Source organism: Tenrec ecaudatus, chromosome 2 (genome assembly GCF_050624435.1).
Source record: "Tenrec ecaudatus isolate mTenEca1 chromosome 2, mTenEca1.hap1, whole genome shotgun sequence".
Classification (NCBI taxonomy): domain Eukaryota; kingdom Metazoa; phylum Chordata; class Mammalia; order Afrosoricida; family Tenrecidae; genus Tenrec; species Tenrec ecaudatus.
In genome coordinates this window covers 195,189,019-195,210,062 of record NC_134531.1, presented here as the reverse complement: position 1 = coordinate 195,210,062, position 21,044 = coordinate 195,189,019, and the positions used below count along the sequence as shown (strand labels likewise).

The following is a 21,044-nucleotide window of genomic DNA, read 5'->3' as shown; positions in this document are numbered from 1 at the left end:
CGCTGGGGGGTCTCACACTGTGGGTACCTCAGAGCTACACTGAAGCCCTTCCCCTGGGCTCCTGTGGCTTTTTTGGTGCAACCTCCTAATTCTTAAAAGTTGGATCCCTTTTATCTCTAAATCGGGAGTGAGCTCAATGAACCTGGAGAGACCAGACTCCCCAAGGCAGGGGTTGGGGAACAAAGCCACACAGGGTAGGAATCCCTCACTCAGCCCTCAGTGGGTGCACAGCCTTGGGCTCAGCTGGCGAATCCGTGCAGGGCTGCACCCAGAGGGGCTTTACTGCAGGAAAGGCAGGAGAGGAGGGGTGAAGGGGACTCAAGACACAGCCTTCTGGGTCCCTTCCCGGTGGACTCTTGCCAGTGCCTTTGCAAGTGCTAGGTCAGCTGCTCGGCCTTCCACTTACCATGCAGATCTCAGTGGCCACGAGGTAGCACAGCCGGTTGAACCACTTCACGTAGGCCTCCAGGTTGTTAGTCTTGTCGCTGAAGCAGGGCTGGAAAAGATGTAGGGCCCGCGCCGAGCTTTGTGGTCAGTGACTTTTCAGAACAGGAAGGCAGTCCAAGATCATTATAGACAACCCAGAAAAGGCCAAAAACCTCAACACCTTGTACAAATAACAATGATTTGTGTGTGTGTGTGTTAATTTAACACATGTAGTTTGCAATGTGTTACATACAGATCTCCAGGTTTTCCATGTAACCATTTCCTCATGCCACAGATCACCCTTTGGAAATAAGAGTTTTAAATGGAAACATTCCATGCTGGAAGATTTCTTTTTCTTTTTTTTGCAAAGAAGAAAAATGATCAGAGTAGGAAGGCTTTATGTACAGGAAGGAATGGTGGTGGTAGGGAAGACATGAGAGTAAAGAGAGAGAGAGAGAGAGAGAGAGAGAGAGAGAGAGAGAGAGAGAGAGAGAGAGAGAGATCTCAGGAAACATTAGCAATACCATCCAAATTGTGGAGTCAAAACATCAAGATAAAAAGAAAATGCTGGACCGGGAGGCAGCACACAAGGTGAGAAGTCATAAAGCATTCTTGGAGCCTGGTGTTTTTGAAGAGGAAGGTAGAGATATGGGTAAACCATGCTCACTGAAATATGCAAGTAAACCCGCCAAGATTACTTTCCACAAAGGGGAGGGGGGGCAACGAAAGAGGGATGTGGTGTGCGAAGGGACGTCAAGGAAGGAGGAAAAGAGAGAGAGGTGGGAGAGGCCGTGGAAAAGCGTAACAGAAGACAGCAAAAACAAAGTCATGTAGAATGCTGACGATAATCACAGTAGTTAAAAACAATTCAGTTACTTGTTATATTTAAGAGATGTGTCCAAACCCAAGCACATAAGTAAAGCGCCAGTAAAATGAGTATTACGTGACATACGGCACACAGCTATATCCGTGTGAGACAAAAGAGACTGCACAGCACAACGTATCACCGGAAATCAGGGAATGACTGCATCCTGGTAGAAAGTTCCCTGTCCCAGAGGTCTCTCATGAGTCTCTTTGCATCTTAGTCACCAGATTCAAACGGTGGAGAGGACACCTGGGTGGAGAGATGGATTTCTCCCCAAGGAGAAGTGGAACCGATTGTCACCTGTACCCAATGGGTCAAGCACGTTTAAGATGTTTAAATACAAAGATCAGTTTGACCAGCACTTAAGAATATGCATGACTTTCCAACAATCATAAAGCCGATCATATATTAGACCATGCAACAAGACTAACAAAAAATTAAGACAATGTGTCATCTAGATCTCATTCTCCGATTAAAGTATTAGAATTAAAATACACTGAGGGAACCAGTGGAGAGATCTGAGGGGCCGGCCCCAATCCCAACTATGTGGACACCTGCCCCTCCCCACAGAAGACTTTATTTCAGAGGACAGCACTGAAGCTGCAGCTCAGGGAGAGGGACATGTCTGATCAGAGCACACAGGAACAAATGAAGGGGGAGGAAGAGTGAGTAGAGCACATCCTGGCCCACCCAGCCTTGAGGATGGTATCCCTGCTCAGAGCAGCCAATCCACAGAAAGTACCATATGGCCGGCCCCACTATGAAACACAACATCCCTCACTGACCCATAGCCCTACAGGGGACAACACTGGAGACAGTGTGGGAATTGTGCCCGATCTGATCCCACCACACTGAGGCAAAATACTAAGGGCATGCAACAGAACAGCAAGGGGAGCAGAGCAATGAAGTCTCCAGGGAATACCAAAAATAGACTGTGCCAGGGCGTGGCACCCTATCAGCCTCTACCGGAAAACACTCCTTAAGGCCAACAAACTGTCCTTGAACTAACTATAGGCTTTTCTTTTTTGTTTCTGTTGTTTCTTTTGTCATTAGCTTTTCGTTGTTGTTTTGTTTTCATTTATTGTTTTGTTTTGCTTTTGTGCATGTTATTATCTGCACAGGTCTGTCTAAATAAAATAAGCTGGATGAACAATCTGGAGGAAAAAACAAGGGGACTGACAGTTCCGGGGGGGAACATAGGAGAGGAGGAGGTGAGGGGAAAGGAAGTGGTGTTAACAAACCCAGGGACAAGGGAACAACAAATTATCCAAATCGGTGGTGAGGAGGGTTTGGAGGCCTGGTAGGGTGTGATCCAGGGTAATGTAACCAAGAGGAATTACTGAAGCCCAAATGAAGGCTGAGCATGATAGTGAGACAAGAGGAAAGTCAAAGGAAATAGACAAAGAGCTAGGAGGCAAAGGGCATTTATAGATGTCTAAATAAAGGCATGTACATATGTAAATATGTTTATATATGAAGATGGAGAAATAGATCTATGTGCATATATTTATAGGTTTAGTATTAAGGTAGCAGATGGACTTTAGGCCTCAACCCAATACTCCCTCAACGCAAGAATACTTTGTTCTATTAAACTGGTATTTCATGATGCTCACCTTCCCGACACAATGGCTGAAGACAAAGCGAGTGAATAAGCAAATGCGATGAAGAAAGGTGATGGAGCCCAGCTATCAAAAGATAGAGTCTAGGATCTTAAAGGCTTGAAGGTGAACAAGTGACCATCTAGCTCAGAAGCAACAAAGCCCACATGGAAGAAGCACATCAGCCTGTGTGATCACGAGGTGTTGAAGGGATCAGGTATCAGGCATCAAAGAACAAAAAATCAAATCCTTGTGAATGAGAGGGGCTTCAGATTGGGAACCCAAAGCCTATCTGTAGGCAACTGTACATCCCCTTACAGAAGGGTTGAGGGGAGGAGACGAGCCAATCAGAGTGCAGAGTGCAGTGTAGCAACAATGAAATACACAACTTTCCTCGAGTTCCTTAATGCTTCCCCCCACCACCAACTATCATGATCCCAATTCTACCTTACAAATCTGGCTACACTGGTACAGATAGGAACTGAAAACACAGGGAATCCAGGACAGATGATCCCTTCAGGACCAGTGCTGAGAGTGGCAATACCAGGAGGGTGGAGGGAGGGTGGGATGGAAAGGGGGAACCGATTACAAGGATCTACATGTGACCTCCTCCCTGGGGGATGGACACCAGAGAAGGGGGGGGGGATGCTAGATAGGGCAAGATATGACAAAATAATAATCTATAAATTATCAAGGGCTCATGAGCGAGGGGGGAGTGGGGAGGGAGGGGAAATATGAGGAGCTGATACCAAGGGCTCAAGCAGAAAGCAAATGTTTTGAGAATGATGAAGGCAACAAATGTACAAATGTGCTTGACACCATGGATGGATGGATCAATTGAGATAAGCATTGTACGAGCCACCAATAAAATGATTTTTTAAGTAAATAAAGAGCAATGACTCTAATCCCATTATATGTATTGTTTGGAAATTGATTGTGGTAGCAATTGTACAATACTGCTTGACATGCTTAACTATGGAATGATATATGTATTAACTCCCAATTAATAATACATTCAAAAATAAAGTATATCTATAAAAATAAACAAATGAAACAGTATGGAATCTAATCGACACAGAGACGCCAAAGATTATGGAGGAAACTTAGTGGAATGTGAGTTTATGTTAATAGAGAAGGAACAGTTCGGAAAAGGAGGGTGCTTAACGGTCCTAATAGTTGCCATGGGGACAAACATCTGTCTGGGAAGAAGTACAGCGGCCGAGTACTCCTTAAAGAGGCAAGGATGGGGAGACTTCTCTTACATACTTTGGACATGTGGTCAGGAGAGACCAGTCCTTGGAGAAAGACACCATGCTTTGTAAAGTGGGGCAGCTGAAAAATGAAGGCCCCCAACAAGAAGGACTGACACAGTGGCTGCCACGAGGGGCTCAGGTGCCAACCACTGTGAGGCTGGCGCAGCACCGGGCAGCGTTTTGCTCTGCTGTGTACAGGGTCGCTGTGAGTTGGCCCAACACGACGGCATCCACCAACAAAAAAGGCTGCATCATCACTCCACTGAATTGTACATGTAGAAAATGTTGACTTGGTGTCTATCTTGCTGTGTCTAGTCTCAATATCAGGAAAAATAAACAACAAAATTTAAAATAAACCAACATCTCTTAAAAGAAAACATCAGCTCAAATAGTTTCACTGGCAAATCCTACCAAATGTTGCAGAAAGAGATAATTCTAGTCTTTCATACTTATTTACAGAGAGCAGAAAAAGAAGAAACGGAGTACTTAGAAAACAGGCTGATATCCGTCATGATTACAGATGCAAAAATCCTAAGCAAAAGCACACTGAGTCCCGAGAGGTGTGAAAAAGATAAATGATCCTGACCATTTTGTATATCTCAGAAATCAATTTCTACATTAAAAATCTATAAACAATCACCTAATGTTTTAAAGGAGTAAAGAAAAATCAAAACAACCACACCTAAACCAGTATGGTTAGTAAGTCCAGAAAAAGCGTGATATAATTCATCAACCATCCGTGATAAGAATTTTTAGCAAATTAGGAATAGGATGCCTACTTAAGTTAAGTATCTACTATAGTGACCCTACAGGACAGGGCAGAACTGCCCCTCGGGGCCTCCAAGGCGGTCACTGCTTATGAAGTAGAAAGTCTCATCTTTCTCCCGAGGAGCAGCTGGTGGTTTTGAACTGCTCACCTTACAGTTAGCAGCCCAATGTGTAACCATGACAGCATAGGGCATCTAAAAATATAAATGACAAATAATCCTATAGGGAAAAAGCTTGTTGTTCCCTTTAAAATTAAGAGAATTTAACATTGTGCCAGACTTGCTAGTTAACCCATTCAGCAAGAAAAAGGAATTGTATTAGTCACATTGGGCTAGATTATTCTGCAATAACCAATAAGCTCAATATTTTAGAGGCTTAAAAAACCAAGACCTGTCACTCACAGCCATCTCCTTACTGAATGTTCTATTCCATGACTACCATAGAATAAGAGCAAAACTGCCAATCTTTATCTTACGATGTAATTGATATGCATAATATAATTGACGTGTAATTATCTACATAAAACTCAAGAGAATAGGGAAAGTGCTTCAACAATCAAGGTTTATCATGTAGCCAGATATAAAATTGATGTGTAAAAATAAATTACAGGCTTCTAATAACAGGCAGTTAGGACATAGAACAAGGAAGATACCCTGAGTAACAGCAACAACATGCATAAGATGCCCAAGGGAAACATCTAGCTGAAATCTATGTGACTTTTATTATTAAATCTCATTAAATTTATTTCAAAATATTATAGAGATCTATATAAATGGAAAGGCATCCTATATTTAGAGAATGGAAGATTCAACACCATGAGCATTTAAACGATTCCCAAATCGATAGCTCAAAGACTTGAACATGAAAAGCAAGCCTGTGAAACGTGCAGAGGAAAAACATATGCGATTATCTTTGTGGCCTGTGCAAGCAGCAGGGACAGGCTGCTCAGGAACAATGATCAAGGACGAGCGAGTGGGGAAACTGAGGAACACCCGCTCATCAAAAGCCATCAGAACATGCATGAGAAGCATAGCAGTCGACCCAGAGATTGACTGGGTGGACAGCGACCACCTACAAGTCACTGAGAGATTCACAAACAAACTACCGACAGAAAACGCGGCGGGTCTCAGGGGCAAGCAGTTAAAAGCGCAGTCAAGAATGATTGAGACTCTGGAAATGACGCTTGGCCTCCCAGCTCAGCAAAGGTTGAAAAGGCTCACCATCATGTTAATGCAGATAACCTTCATCGGCCTGCTGGGCATGCCCAGGGCTACAGCCCCTCTGGCATTACCAGGTGAAGTGGACCCTGGGGTCCAGTAAGCCCCCCCCCCCCGCCCTGCGCCAGGGATGTCCTACAGCAGCAGTGGCCTCCACAGGGCATTATAAAGCTAAAACTGTTTCCATAACAATAAGGTGTTTCTTGCCTTTTCACTGCATGGACATCGGCAGTGATGTTAGTGTTTTCCTGTGTGGACACTGCAAAGTAGTAGGCGGATTTGCTGGTGTGTTAGCAGGAATGGAGCAGAGGCAGTAAATGATACTAGTGGACATGGTATTCTTCACTGCCACACTCCCAGTATTCACACATATACACACAAATATACATATGCATGTATACACGTACACACAGACATGTGTGTTATTACACACAAAAATATGCATAAAGCTCCTTATGGGTGCTCTTAGTAATGCAGTAAGACTTTTAGAATTCCCTTAAAGGTTGAACCCTGAGCGCACCCAAACCAAACTCCCAGTCTAGCCGATTCCGACTCCCAGCAGGCTAGATTGGCGCCCGTGTGGGTTTCTGAGTGTGGAAGCCCTGACTGGAGTAGGAAAGCACTAGCCTCTGTAAACATCACTGGAATACTCTCTGTGAAGACAGAGTGTACCCATAATGCACATCTCTCTATTGAAGTTGTCTTGGGGAAAATTACTTCGATGATTGATTGAGTTGTGAGCCCAGCCAACGCCCTCCCCCCCACAACACTTTTTTTTTAATGACACACCATTTTCATTTGACAGAAGGATTTACAGACCAACAATGGTTGTTCAGACTTCTGTAGTTGGCAGATATTTTCTTCAAATAGTAAGAAATTAGCCTGTCATTTCCAGGAAAATAGACTTTGTTGCCAATAAAAGCCGAGGTTGCAAGAGAAATTTGGGGATTTGTAAAACATGCATCCACTTCTGTAGACTTGGCAGCTTCCCCAAACTTCAAGACTTTTAAAACAGTGAGACCGGTAGTGACATTAATGAATGCGACTGTAACAGCACACAGTGACATCTGTCAACATTTGGAAGATCTAAATAACTCACCGAACCCACATAGTCCAAATGAGGAAAAATGTGAATTTACCAAATCAGATTTGAGCAAAAGAGCTCTTCAACGTGCAAGATGAACCAACACAAAACAAGCATATGTGTTCAATGTGACAGAGAACACAAAGTTCTAAATATATTTTCAGATTTCATGTTGCAATCAACCTTGAAAAACCACTACTTGTGGAGTTTCAGTGTGGTATCAACGACGACGATTCACAATTATCTGAGACAGTGTGAAGTACTCCTCCCTTTTCCCGCTGCTTATCAGCTGAGTTGGACCTTCCAGTTCTTCCACTGATGTAACTAGCGCATGCCAAAAGATAGACTGGAGAGGCAGGCATGAGTATCCAACGGTCTTTTATTAAGCCAGACACTAAAGAGACTTGTAAAAATACTGTAAGCAATGCCACTCTTTGTGGTAGTATTTTATCTTGGAAAATAGAATGTTATTTTAATAAGTAGTTAAAAATGATATCTTCATTTCAAACACAATAAATATTGATGACCCATGAAAGCAAAGTCCTGAGACCCAAACATCCCAGAACCGATGGGAAAGGTGTATCCATGTGCAACAGCAGACAGGTGTAAGCATTTTCTCAAAAGCTCACAGCTGTGGCGTCGATGCCGACCCACAGTGACCCTATCGGGCAGGACAGAACAGCTCCTGTGGGTTTCCAAGACTGAGCTCATTATGGAGTAGAAAGCCCGTCTTTCTCCCCTGGGGCAGCCGGGGTTTCAAACAGCCGGCCTTGCGGTGAGCAGCCCAGCGCGTAAGCACTGTGCCACCAGGGCTCCTATAAGAATATTTACAGCCGTAATATTCCCGGAAGCCGAGAAAAAGGAAAATATCCAGCAGAGAGGATAAAGAAATATTAAGTGCAATCTTGATATAATTCACAATTAAAACGTTATAACCCAATGGCAAAAAATCCAAGCCTCTTCTTAGAAGAAGCAAATGCACTCTCCCATCTCTGAGCCCCGAGGCAGGTCTGCCCTACCGGAGCGGTCATCTCCCTCCTGAAGGTGGATGCACGGTGAGCTCATGGGCACACCCAGGCGCGCACCCGCCTTTTTCATTCCGACACAGATACCACATGCGGCAGTAGGTACCCACTCCACTTTTTCTCTCGGCCATGGATTTAATGACCCTGTCGTATTTTTTTTAACAGAAGCATAACATGCCACTTATGGGTGTGATTTAACTTTAAATTCAGTCTTTGGATACAATGTGTATCCATGATATCTTCGGGCATGCACATCTTTGTGTACCTGGGTCTGTGTGATACATTATTAGGGAACGTTGCAACAAGGTGCCTTTAAAGTGTTGATGCCGATGCCAAGCCGGCCATCAAAGCGCTGTGACCTCCCTGGCCTCAGGGTATGTAAAGGCCTCTTTCCCTACACACTGATCCCAAGAGTGGGGTAATTTTCTAACTATTTTATGTTTGTGTATCTGGGAGGTGCTAGCCAATTTAATTTGCACCACTTGTGTGTGTGTGTGTGTGTGTGTGCTTTTTTAGGCGTGAGGGCAGAAGATAACATATGTCCAGCTCTGGTTTGGAGTTTACTGGTAAACTTTTAAAATACCAAGCATCCTACAAAGCAGGCTCAGAGAGGGGGAGGAGGTCATGGAATGTAAACTGCTCTAGCGGACTAGGGCGCCTCGGTTACCTCTCTCGAGCAGCGCGCACCCGCCTGCGCTTTCAACAGTGGCCGCTGGAGGGCACCGGCATCCACTGAAAGGCACGGGGAGGGGACCAAGTGGGCGCGCTCTCCACCCGCCTTCTCATCCAGGGCCACTGGCAGACCTGGCAGGCATCTCGGTTCCTCTCATACCTTGACAGCCCGCCGGGGAGAGGGTGGAGCTGGGCTCTTCCTACCCTCCCAGCTACCGGGGTCTGATGCAGTCTGTGAGCTCTAGTGGACATGGCAGAATCCTCCATGCCCAATGTGCCCACCCCGATTTAGGTCCCTCCAAAGCCTACCCAGCTGATCCTCTCTGGGTCTCCCACCCCCACTCTGACCCCCATCTCGGAGAGACCAGTGAGTGGGAGTCACTGCCGCGACAGCCTACCTGTGTGCTCGCTAGAGGGTCCTTGTTCACAAAAGCCTGGACAAACTCCTCGGGCCCGATGTGTCGCAGCCGCTCCTGCAAAGGAATGGGGGAAAGGAGGCTGTGCTGGGGACCCAGCCCTCCCCAGGGGCCTGCTGGCACCTTCCCTTCATTCTAAGGCTCAGGGTATGGGGTGGCACAAAGCTCCCCTCTCTGATGGAAGCAGCTTTTCCTTGCCCCTCCCCAGCCCCTGCCACCAGCCACAGTGCCTGGCACCTGGAGAATGAATGGTCCCACAGTGAGGGTTTGCTGGGAGTGACACCCAGAACCTGCTCCTTCCAGGGAGGGCTGATGGCTAACAGTATGGGGTCTGGCGTCAGAATTAAATCCTGGCTCTGCCCCCACTGCTGTGCTAATTCAGCTACTCACTTAACCTCTCTGGGCTTTGGTTTCTGCATCCGTGTCAATGATGGTACCTATCCGGCAGGGTAGGGAGCCCTGCTGGCGCAGTGGTTACGTGTTGGGCTGCTAACCGGAAGGTCAGCCGTTTAAAACCACCTGCCGCTCTGCAAGAGAAAGATGGGTTTCTCCTTCCATGCAGAGTGCTTCTCCGTCCTGTACAGTCTCTGTGAGTCAGAAGTGCCTGGCTGGTGGTGAGTGTTTCGTTTAGCTGGCAGTGTGGGGGAGGATGAAGTGTGATAGCACTTGTGGGTGCTGAGTAGTGCCCAGAGGCAGTAGGGGCGCCAGAAATGGTGGAGGTTTAACACGCCCACTCCCAGCCTTCCCTAGACCTCTACACCCTACAGCGGCTCATGTGCTGGGGGTAGGCCAGGGACCTTCCTTATACTCAAGAACGGCTGCTCGGGGGCAATTCTGAAGGCTGGGGCAAGTCTGTGTCTGAGGGAGTCCCCGCTGGGGAAACCAAGGCCAGATGGAGAAGGCCCTTGTCTTGGAGACCACCGTGCAGGTGGTGTCACAGCCAGGGTTTGAGCCCAGCCATGTCCTGCCCCCTGCTCCTTACCCGGGACGAAGTGAGCCACTGCTCTGAGCTGAGAGCCCCTGGGGCTGCCCTGCTGTGTGGGGCCCAAACCCCAGTGACTCTGAGAGGAGGGCTCTGGGCCAGCTGAGGGGATGAGGGAGTGCCTTGCCGACTCACCAGCTCCACGTGGGTCAGCTGCTGGGCCAGCACGCAGGGGTCACTGCAGAGACCCAGGAGCTCCCGGTGGATGGAGGCCGGCGGTTTGGTACGGTAGGCGATGGGCTTGTCGGCGCCCACCAGGCCTTCCGGGTTCTGGCGCAGAGCTGCCAGCTTCTGGTGCAGGGCCTGCAGGAGCTGGTGCAGCCTCTTCCGGGAGGCCTGGGCAACAGGCAGGAGGGGAAAACAGGTTGAAGACCCGTCTCTGCCTTTCCCAGGATGGACTATCAAGGGTGTAAGGTCTGCCACCACCCTCCCACCCCCCACCCCCACTGCCTGGACTCAATCCCAGGCAGGTTGGCCATGGGGGCCAAGGTCAAGGCCAGTTGAGATGGTCCCAGGGTTATGGTGGGAGCAGAAGACTAAACATGGAGAGGCTGGAGCTGTCAGGGCAGTGGAGGAGTGGGGGTAGCCGCATAGGGAGCCGGGGAAGGAAGAGAGAAGAGGGCCACAAGGACAGAACCAGCCCTGGGCCAGCTGGCCTTGTGCTCGCTCAGAGCCTTCCTGCCCCAGCCTCACCGCCCTGAGCCCTGGAGGTGATGACCTGCTGTGCTCCTCTGTTTATTCCTGCAGCTCTGGCACAGGGTGGGCACCGGGCACCACTCCCTACACCGGCCAGTCAGCTTGGCTCCAGTTCCCTGCTGAGAGCTGTGTCCTGGGCTGGGGGGTACCCAACATTCCCCTCCCAAGACTTGCTGCTCCCACTCCCAGAATAGCTCTATCAAGGAATGTGCCAATCAAATCAGTCAGCTGGGTTGATTAGGTGAGATGTCCACATATCCCCACGGATTTTCTGGTCCATAACCACCGAATAGGCCTCCTATGTCCACCAGACTGTGGCAAATGGCCCCACTAGAAGTGGTCTCAGTGCCACGTGAGCCCAGGGGCCGGCCTGGCACTGGGGGCGGCTGGAGGAGTGGAGGCTCGGAGCCTGGAGCCGCAGCAAAGACAAGGCGTCTGTTGGACAGAGCCCGGAGGACGCAGGCTATCCTGGCATGGGACTGGTTAGCGTTTTCAGGTAATTTAGGTGGGGCACCTGGCCTTCAGGGCAGAATATAGCTTCTCTGGCAGGGCTCACAGGCAGATGGTTGATGCCCAGGGGTTGTAGTGCCCACTGCTCTGGTAAGGGCAGAGCTCCCAGGGCACAGAGCAGGACAGGAGGCTATCAGTGGACAGTCCCAGAGGAAAGGCTCCCATTGATTAGCTTGGGTAGTGTGGGTAAACTGAGGCCCGTTTCTCTGATCTGTCACCCACAGAAGTAATGGCCCTTTGCTGTGCTGTGCATTCCAGCAGGCCAGGACGCTCCCTTCTGGGTTGACTGCAAGAAGAGGGTGAATGAGGTCCAGCCATAGCCAGGCTGGGCAATTGGGGCCCAGCACTTCTACTGCCCTCTGGTCACTCACACTCAGAGCTGCTCACACTCAAGAGTCACTCACTCTCAGACACACTCACACTCAGACCCACTCACACTCATAGTCGCTCCCGCTCATTGTCCACCATCTGGGAGAGGGCCACATGTGCTGTCACCTTTCCTCACCTCCCACTCAGCCCCAACCACGTGTGCTGGCCCCCCAGCAAACAGACTCACTGTTACCCCAAGACCTCCTGTCCTTAAACCAGTTTCAGGTTGCATCTGCCAGGGCTGTTGACCCTCCCTCAGGCTCCTCTTCCTCTTGTCTCTGCCTGCAGGCATGTCTACCTCCTCGCCCATGACAAGCGGGGCTTCCTTCTGCCCACGTCCAGTCCTCTCTTCTCGCTCTGCCATTCGCTCCTGGATCTTCCCTTCTGGTGCATGTCCACAGCATCAGCCAGTGTCTGCTGTCTGCTGTGAGCCACGCCCACATGTGCATGCCCCCTCCCCTCTGCTCTCCAGAGCTTCATGGGTGGTGGTCCACAGGAATCTGCCCAGTCTCAGCGCCACTCCAGCCTCCTGCCGCCTAGTCCCGCTTCAGTGAGTGGCTCAGCTGCCATCCCACCTGCTGTCTAGAGGTCATCCCGGCACAGCCCTGCTCCCACGCCAGCCTTTCATGTGTGGCCCCGGCCTCCTAAACGGTTGCTCCAAACATAACCATTTCCTGTTTGTTGATTCATCTGGACTCTTTCCCGTGATGTGAACTCTAACTTGGCATGTAGGAACCTGCTGCTTCCCTCTGTCTAGGGAACGGAATTTGTTCTTCTCTACTCTTCATCCCCTTCTTGTTCTCAGGACTTCCTCCAGGACGAACAGAGCTGGAAGGTGGCCTGGGAAGTCTCGGCCCACCGAGGGCACAAAGTGCTCTTCTGTGAGTCCCGGAGCCCAGGCTAACGGAGCCCAGGACGAGCAGGACACATGGGCCCTCTTTCGGCCCGTCACACCTCGCCTGTGAGGATGAGGGATCTGGAGCTGTCTTTTCCAGCCCTTTCCAGCAAGCCCTCTGCACAGGCCCAAGCATGTGAGAGTGCAGAAGCCATTGGGCTGGCTCTGCAGGTGTCTCTGATTCTCCTGGGCATTTTTAGGTTAGAACTCTCTGGCAGGACATGCATTAGCCTGTTCCCTTAAGTTCTTGAACATTCCCCGAGGGCATGGTTCAGTCCGCACTGGTCAGGTGGCTCTGGAGGCCCTGGTAGGCGGGTTAACCTGTAAGCATGATGCGCACTGACTCACAGTAAGCAGGATACAGGTGGGCTTTACTTACTGGTCTGTCAGTCAGTAGGCACAAGCCACCTCACATGTTCCTCACTGATTGCTCTGTGCCCCCACCAGGTTGTCTCTGTTGTTGACCTGTCACCTCTGTCACACTCTGTCATCATGTGGTCAGTCCAGAAGACAGAGGACGTGAGCAAGTGGAAGGGTAACATCTGTCCACTGGGAGGAGCCACCGATGGCCTTTCCTCTCCACCCTCCTTATATTGGGGGCTGCTGAAGCTGCAACTTCTAGGTCTTCTTGGGGCTCCTGCAGCCTCACTCAGCCTTAGCCATGGTCTCCCTAAGTCACCAACTCCAACATCCTGGGAGCCCCTTCAAGGTTGGGCTGGGCATGACACCCTGGGCCTCCTGCCCAGCACAGGGCAGCCCACAACAGGGTCTCAAAACAAGGGCCAGTTACTGGGCAGCCTCCTGGGAATCCCAGAACCCACAGTTATGAAGAACACCCTTCTCAGTTTCAGGGCAGTGGTGTTTTGCAGAAGGGGCCGTGGTGAGGACAGTGAGGAAATGGCAGAAGACACAGGAGGAATGAGGGGCCGCTTTTCACTGCTGGCTGATGGGAAAGCCTGAGCAAGGGGAGCCCAGGCCCTGAGCGGTCCCCTCCAGCCCCTGAGTTCCCCTTGTTCTAGCCACCCCTATAAGGGAGGAAAACAGAGGTTTAGAGGTCAAGGGAGAAAGACAGGGCTTTCTCTTCCTATGAATACTTCCAGTCTTGGACACCCACAGAGGCAGTTCTACCCCTACAGGGAAGGGGTCATTCTATCCTTATCGGCATTGGAGTTTTTTTGCTTTAGAGAGGTCAAGTAACTTGCCAGGAGTCCCACAGCTCTGAATGCATCCGAACTCACCTCAGAGCACGCTGCATGGTACTGTTTATCATTTGATTCCATGCGTGCATGAGAAATCTTTTAAAAGCTAATCCTCCCACGATGAGAATCAAAAGACATATGGACTAAGGGACCATGCAAATATGGGCCTCCATGACCCTGAGACGGGAAGAGCTAGACGGTGCCCAGCCCCACTGCCAACTGCTGAAAGGCATCACATTAGGAGGTCCAGCGAGAGTGGGAGGGAAATATGGAATAAAACCCCCAATCATAAAAGAGACCAGGTTATTGTCAGATAAAGCCTGGCAGGACCCCCATTGGCCAGCCTTCAGTTTGGGGATGGAACTCAACCCCATGTTAAAGTACTCCACCATTTCAGATCAAAAGTCCTGCATTTCTCCAGGGACAGAGTGTTGAGAGTTAGGAAAGATGGACATAGGGAACGTAGGGCGGAAGTGGGAGGCACCATGGTACATTGAGGTGAGTGCCCGGATGAACAGAAACAAGATGAGTGTGAGCTGTTGAGTGTAAAAGCCAGAGGGTCTGGCCTGTAACCCCTCACCTCCTTCACACACAGGTTCAAACTCCCATCCCAAGCGGACCAAACTCACTGCCATCCAGAGCGGCAGATGTGGAAACCCATAGGGGCAGGTCTGCCCTGTCCTTTAGGGTCGTGATAAGTCCTCTCATACATGACAAAGTATGTTCAGAACAAAAGCTGTAACATGAGCTCTGACTCAAGACAATCTGGAGGAGGGAGGCGATGAAGGGAAGCCATGCGGGGGGGATGGGGTGGGGAGGGTGCAGAAGCAAGCTTGGCCACGTGGACACTGGCAGAAGCTGGGTGTTGGGTTCACAGGAGTTCATGAGTGCCATGCTTTCTCCTTTTGTGTATGTGTGAAATTTTCCAGAGTGAAAGTCATCCCCATGTGCATGAGATTTGGGAAATATTTGGTCCCGATCATAGCTTCCTTTGACCAAGTGCTCACCATGTGTGTGGCCCTGAACGGAGCATGTGCACAGCTCCAGAGCCTCCTCACTGCCAAGCTGTGCCACGCAAGCGGCCACCATCCCGTTCTCCCGACAGCGAAGTGGGGGTTCTGAGAGGTGGGGTGCCGTGCCCAAGATCACGCCAGTGTGGTTCTGCTCCTTGGCCTAACCTGTGAGGGCTTGAGTTTCTGTGCCTTTCCCCCAGCTCCTGGGGTGGTTTGGGGTGCCCTGCTCAGGCCCGGGTTGGAGAGAGGAGCCGGAAGTCTACCTGCCAGTTGTCAGGGTAGGAAAACCTGTTCCCAAAGAGTGTCCTTTTGGGAACAGGTGCTCTCTGTGGAAGAGTGACGGGGGGATAATGAAGCCATGGGGGAGCCCTTCTGGCCTGCACCTGGAAGCTCTGGGTGGAGAGGGAGCCAGGGAACGTTCCGTGCCAGCCTGCAACATGCCTGCGTGGCTCACAAAGGAAAGGAGAGGAAAGGTCTTGAGTAGCCCGTTTCTGCTCTGAAAACCCAAACCTGGAGGAAAAGTACTCTCGTGAATCCCACCCGCACACCCCAGTGGGATCTTGGTTCTTCCACAGGGTAAGAATATTTCTCAACGCAGCAGGATGACAAGCCTGAGGGATTCTCAGGGGTTCTGTGTAGAGCCCTGGCTTCCTGGAGGGTAACTTCCCAGGACTTACTCACTGCCCTTGTCCAGGGCAACCAGGTCAGCAGTGTCTGAGTAGCCAAGGCATGTCAGGAAGGGTAACCACCCATTTTCACTCACCCTTCCATTCATTCATTCCTCCACCACTGACCCCTCTACCTCCACCTACCCATTCATCTACCCACCCACCCACCAACACCATCCACACCACATCCATGTTCCCTCCCACCCACCCATCCATCTACTCATCGATCCATCCATCCATCCACCCACCCACTAATTCATCTGCCTAACCATCATCTATTCATCCACCCATCCACCTAGACACCCTCCCTCCCACCAACAACCATCCATCTATCCATTCCCCATCCATACATCCATCTGCCTACCCCCATCTATCCAGAATTTTTTTCCTTTGGCCCTCCTCCTTTTTCCATGTCACTTTCAATATCCACTTATTTATAAACCTACTTACTTACCCAATCACCTAAACATCTATGCCACCCTGTTTTGGGCCAACACAGTAGCCCACTGCAGTACAGTGAAATTTCTGAGCATGGCTCTTCTACCCAGGTATCTGCAACTCTCACCTAAAGCCTATGCAAATAGGGGGTGTGAAAACTGATAGAGGGGACTGGTCAGTTGTCGTTGCCATTGCCCTGTGTCTAAGAGGGCCACCTCAGATGCAGAAGCAGAGATAATTCCTGGACCATCTGGTCCATGTTTGAGAGCCCTGTCGACAGTGGTGGAGGCTGAGACCGAGGTGGAGGCAAGTAGACCATGAGACAGAGCTGGCCGAAGAGCAGCCCTGGGACTAAGAGACTGAAGCAGAGCAGCAGATGGGCTTCCCAACCCTAGAAAAAGGCTGAGGCCGAAGGACTATGTGGCCGAGGGCCTGAGGACTAGAGAGAGACCTGGTTGCTAGGTGAGGAGAGATTTAAGTGGGGACCAATGAGTGTATCTTTACTGTTTACAGATCTTGGCTGTGGTCACCTGTTAACTTTCCCAGTAAACCAAAAAAACCCAAACTCACTGCCATTGAGTCAATACCAACTCATAGTGACCTTACAGGACAGGGTAGAATGGCTCTGAGCAGTTTCTGAGCCTGTAGCTCTTTACTGGGGTAGAAAGTCCCATCTTTCTCCACTGGAGCTGCTGGTGGTTTCAAACGGCTGACCTTGTAGGTAGATACTATGCCACCAGGCCTCCTTTAACTTCCCTAATGACCTCCCTTCACCACCAGTCTTGTCTGTGAGTGCTGTGTGGAAATCGCAACAAGTGGCCAAACCCAGCCGAGGAGTAGACTGTGGTGGGAGGAAAGGTCCATGTCAGAATAGGGTGCAGGAAGAGGGAGGGCGGAGGTATGTCTGCCCTCTGCCTTGGGCTGGTGTGAAGCTGGATTCTTCTCCCTGTGTAGCCAGAGGAAGCCAAATACAGCCTCCATTTCAGCCAGTAGGACAGATTCCCCCCACCCCCTTTCCCCAGTCTCATCTACCCAGTCAACAAGCCTTCCCTGATACTGTTCTATTCTGGGTGCGAAGCCAGGGGTCTGGATTTGGAGCTCAGTTAGGCGATGCAGGGGAGAGGGGAGAAAGGGGGAGGCGATGTGCTGCCCCTCATATCCTGGAGCCCTGAGAAGAACTCAACCATTTGTCTGCTATGTGAAATGACCCCATGGCAGACCCTCCCTCTCCGGGCCGTAGGTATGCCTTGGACGGTATGACTTCCTGTTACCCAGACAGCCTTGGCAATTTTCCTTTTGTTTCACATGCTGCCTGCTGGGCAGGTGTAGACCCACTTTTGAGTACAGTATTAGCTGCCAGCTTGCTACATTCAGTTGCTGCCCAGGGAGATGACATGCGCCCTGTCACACCCTCTCCTTTCAGACAGAGCGCCATCAGTTCTGGTCACGGGGCCATCCTGGGGATCCTGAGGAGCCTGCTCCTCCTGAGCAAACCAAGAGCCCCCCTCCCCTTCCAGGGGTCTTCCCATCATTCTGGGAGGTGGGGAATTCTCATCCCTTCAATCCTAAGGGCAGTGAGGCTTGGAGACCCTAGGTGCTTCCCAAGAGTGGAGTAGGGTCTAGGGCTCAGGGCACCTCACGACTCAGAATACTCTCTGCCTCCTAAGTGCAGGGCCAGGAGTCACTTTTCCTCTGTGCGGTGGGTCTAGCTAGACAGAGCCCTCCCCATCTCTGTCCCAACTCTGCAAGGTTTACGGGAGCTTGGGCTCCGGGGGCTGCCAGGTTCCCAGAGCACCTGTGAACACAGGGTGGAAGTCATTCCTGACATTGTAATTGCAGTTCCTCATGACAGACAAGAGCACTGACCCCCAGACCAGCCCTGGACACACTGTGGGAGCTTCTGTGGTATAAGGTTGCAGGACGTGGGCCCTGCCAGGCAGACCACTGGGACCACCCATGTGACTGCAGAGCCCACTTGGGGATTTGCCTTGCCAACCGTCTGATGCCAATGATGAGACAGGGCCAAGAGAGCAGGCCTAAGGCCCTGGCCAGGCCCCAGCTACGGAACTCATGGGGTGTGCAGCCTTGGGCAATTGCCTCCTTGTCGTGGTGGGGCAGAAAGGGGCTGAATTGGGGGTGGGGTGGGGTTGGTACTGCACTGTGCCGCGGGGAGGGAAGGATTCCGAGGACGGGTCAGGGAACAGGCTTAGACCCCGGCAGAGAAGGCGCACAGAGTGCACCGGTCCTCACCTCATCACAGGGCGCGATGCGACCCACCACGTCCTTCATGTGCCCGATGGCCACCTCCTCCTGGAAGTCCCGAGGGAAGGTCTCTGTCCACTCGGCCAACAACTGGAGCAGTTTGGGGGCAAACTTCCGGACCCGGGCCTACAAAGCAAGCCGAGGGGTGCCCGCACTCGGTGAAGGATGTCAGAAGAGAGGGCCACATCAAGTGTGGGGATCCCGGTCTGGGCTGTTTCTGGTGCGTTAGTGGTGGCTGTGGCTGAGGGGGACAGGGGGCCACTGCAAGCAGTAGGGGTGAGGGACAGACACACATTCTGGGGTGGGTCACCTCCTGTTTTACCTCCCCAGGTTCCCTTTCTCTGGTGACAGCCCCTCAATTTTCCCAGGGGGTTAAGCAGTCAGAACTCCCCAGCCCGGGGTGGCTCTGGAGCAAGCAGCCTAACTTCAGGGCTCCAGCATGGGCCTAGGGTCAGGACCGGCCAGTCAGAGCCCTGCACATCCCCCATTGTGAACAGCGATTGGCTCGCAGATGAGCACGTGACCCAAGGCACCGACCAATGACCATTCGAGGAAGGGGCGTGCACTTCCCTGAGTTGTCAAAAGTGAGCCTGGAGTTCCGCAGGCCAGGTGGCCACCAGGACGCCAAAGGGAGAACCTGCCCCTCCCCACGCCCCGTCACCCCATTTCTCCCTCCCCGCCCAAATAAGGACGGCCCTGGGGAAGATCCAGCGGAGGATCAGGAAAGAGAAGAACTCCATTTGAATGGTCTGAGCCGCTGGAGCCTGAGGTTCCAGGAGCCACCTGGTCTCTTGGCCTGGGGCTTCCTTCACTGGAGTTGTGGTGAATCGGCACAGCTCAGCGGGGCCGGAGCAGGGACAGTGGGACAAGCAGAGGAGTGGATTATGGGGAGTCTGGGCAAACGGCAGAAGCGGGAAGGATGGAGGGCAGTGTGCTGGGCAAAGGGAGCCTGGCAGAGGCTGCAGCGCCACCCCAGGCCTGACTTCCCGGGTGGTTCCCACAGGCATGGCGCACATGCAGTTAGAGGGACCTCTTTGGCTCCGTGATAGACAAGTCGGAAACCCTCTGGTCTCTGATCAAGAGAATGGGGCTACTCGCTGCCTCCCTGAGAGGCTGCTGCCAGTAGGGCGAGACAGGAGAGTGCTGGCCTTGGCGGGGTCCACTCACAGCCCCTGCCCGGCCCAGCCCCTCACCTTACCTTGTCCAGCACGGGCTTGTCCAGCTGCTGCTGCTCGATGCACAGGTGGCAGACTCGGGCCAGGAGCTCCCGGGGCTCGATGAAGAGGCGGGAACTCAGCAGGAAGGTGAATATGTAGGCTTTCTGGGTGGATATGTGGAAGAGGGGCCACATGCTCATGAGGGTAGTGGGGGGTGGACATACCTCCCAGCATGTACTCCTGGTCCCCTCGGCCAGCCCTGGCGTCTCCCCATGCCTGGCAGCTCACGCACCTCGGGGTAGTAGTCGGCTGTGGGCACCAGGTGCTGGATCAAGGTGTCCAAAGAGGCAGAGGATGGAGCTCCATCCAGGAGGGGCTGCTCGGCCTGTTCGCCATCGGTGGGCTTGGTGGGGGGCGGTCCAAGGCTGCCTGGGGTGACCATATCGGGGGCACTCAGTGTCCGGGGCATGCCTGCCTGCAATGGCAAGGGCAACTGAGACAGGCGGAGCCAGGGCCTGCTGGTCCCTGGAGGCTCCTGGCTGGGCAGGCCCTGCCCCCTACAGGTACTTCTGGGGCCACCTGACCTTAGGAGTCACCTCCCAGGAGGTCTTTGAGGTCCCCTCCTCAGCCCACACCCACAGCCCAGCATCCATTCTCCATCCCCTACAGCCCCTCAACTCCCGGCCCAGGAGCCATCTCTTCTTTGTTCTTGGCCCTAGCCATTGACAAGATCAGATCTATTAGCCCCAGACCCCCTGCCCTTCTGGCTTCAAGGGTGGGCCGGGCCCAAACTGGGCAGCTCAAGCTTCATCCTAGAATCTGTGTGGCACTTGGGAGCCCTCTGTCCACGAGAGCCCCTGAGCTGTTGGAGCCATCTTGTCCCCAAAAAGGGACAGGAATATGCACTCTTTGCCCACAACACTGTCTGCAGCAGGGAGCCCACTGGGTGGAAGCTGCTCTGTGGCTTCTCCCTGACAGCAGGAGCCTGTGTGCGTTGGCTTTCCCTCGGGTGCAACATCCATGGCTACCCCTGTGAGTTTGTCAGATAAATAAATAGCAATCTGAAAATCAATAAGCAAACAAACAAAAAACCAAGATTGCCCCCCTGCAGCCTTGGGGCTCGCTCTTTGTGGTTAGGGCCTGCAGGTCTGCCCAGTCTTAACTCCTGTCACTCTTCATCACACTCACACGCTCTTGGCATGTGCTGTTGGTGTTAGTTGCCGTGAATCAGCTCTGACCCATGGGGACCCCATGGAGGACCGAAAATGCTGCTGGTCCCATGTCATCTTCATGAGCGATGGTGGGCTGGTGGCCACTGTATGTTTTGAGCACCTCTGACTTAGGGGGCTCGTCTCATCAGCCAGCACCATATTGGACGGCATTTCATTGTGACTTAGAGGGTTTTCATTGGCTACCTTTCGGGAGCTGCTTGCTAGTCATTTCTTCCTAGTCGATGCTAGTCTGGAAGCTCTGCTGAAACCTGTCCACTGTGGGTGACCCTGAAACTATTTGAAACACGGGTGACAAAAGC

At 51.7% G+C, this 21,044-nt stretch overlaps 1 protein-coding gene across 1 annotated transcript in view; it reads right to left on the bottom strand.

The window, feature by feature from the left end:
• The window catches only part of RASGEF1C (RasGEF domain family member 1C), a 30,506-nt gene extending 10,524 nt beyond the window's left edge, over positions 1-19,982 (bottom strand). Inside the window, exons 1-6 of the mRNA XM_075543231.1 lie at positions 19,806-19,982; positions 19,555-19,677; positions 18,345-18,482; positions 10,442-10,642; positions 9,307-9,381; positions 407-496 (exon numbers count right to left, since the gene is read on the bottom strand). Coding sequence (XP_075399346.1) covers positions 407-496; positions 9,307-9,381; positions 10,442-10,642; positions 18,345-18,482; positions 19,555-19,677; positions 19,806-19,982 — 804 coding nt within the window. The remainder of the gene's footprint in view (positions 1-406; positions 497-9,306; positions 9,382-10,441; positions 10,643-18,344; positions 18,483-19,554; positions 19,678-19,805) is intronic.
• Positions 19,983-21,044: the final 1,062 nt, after the last annotated feature.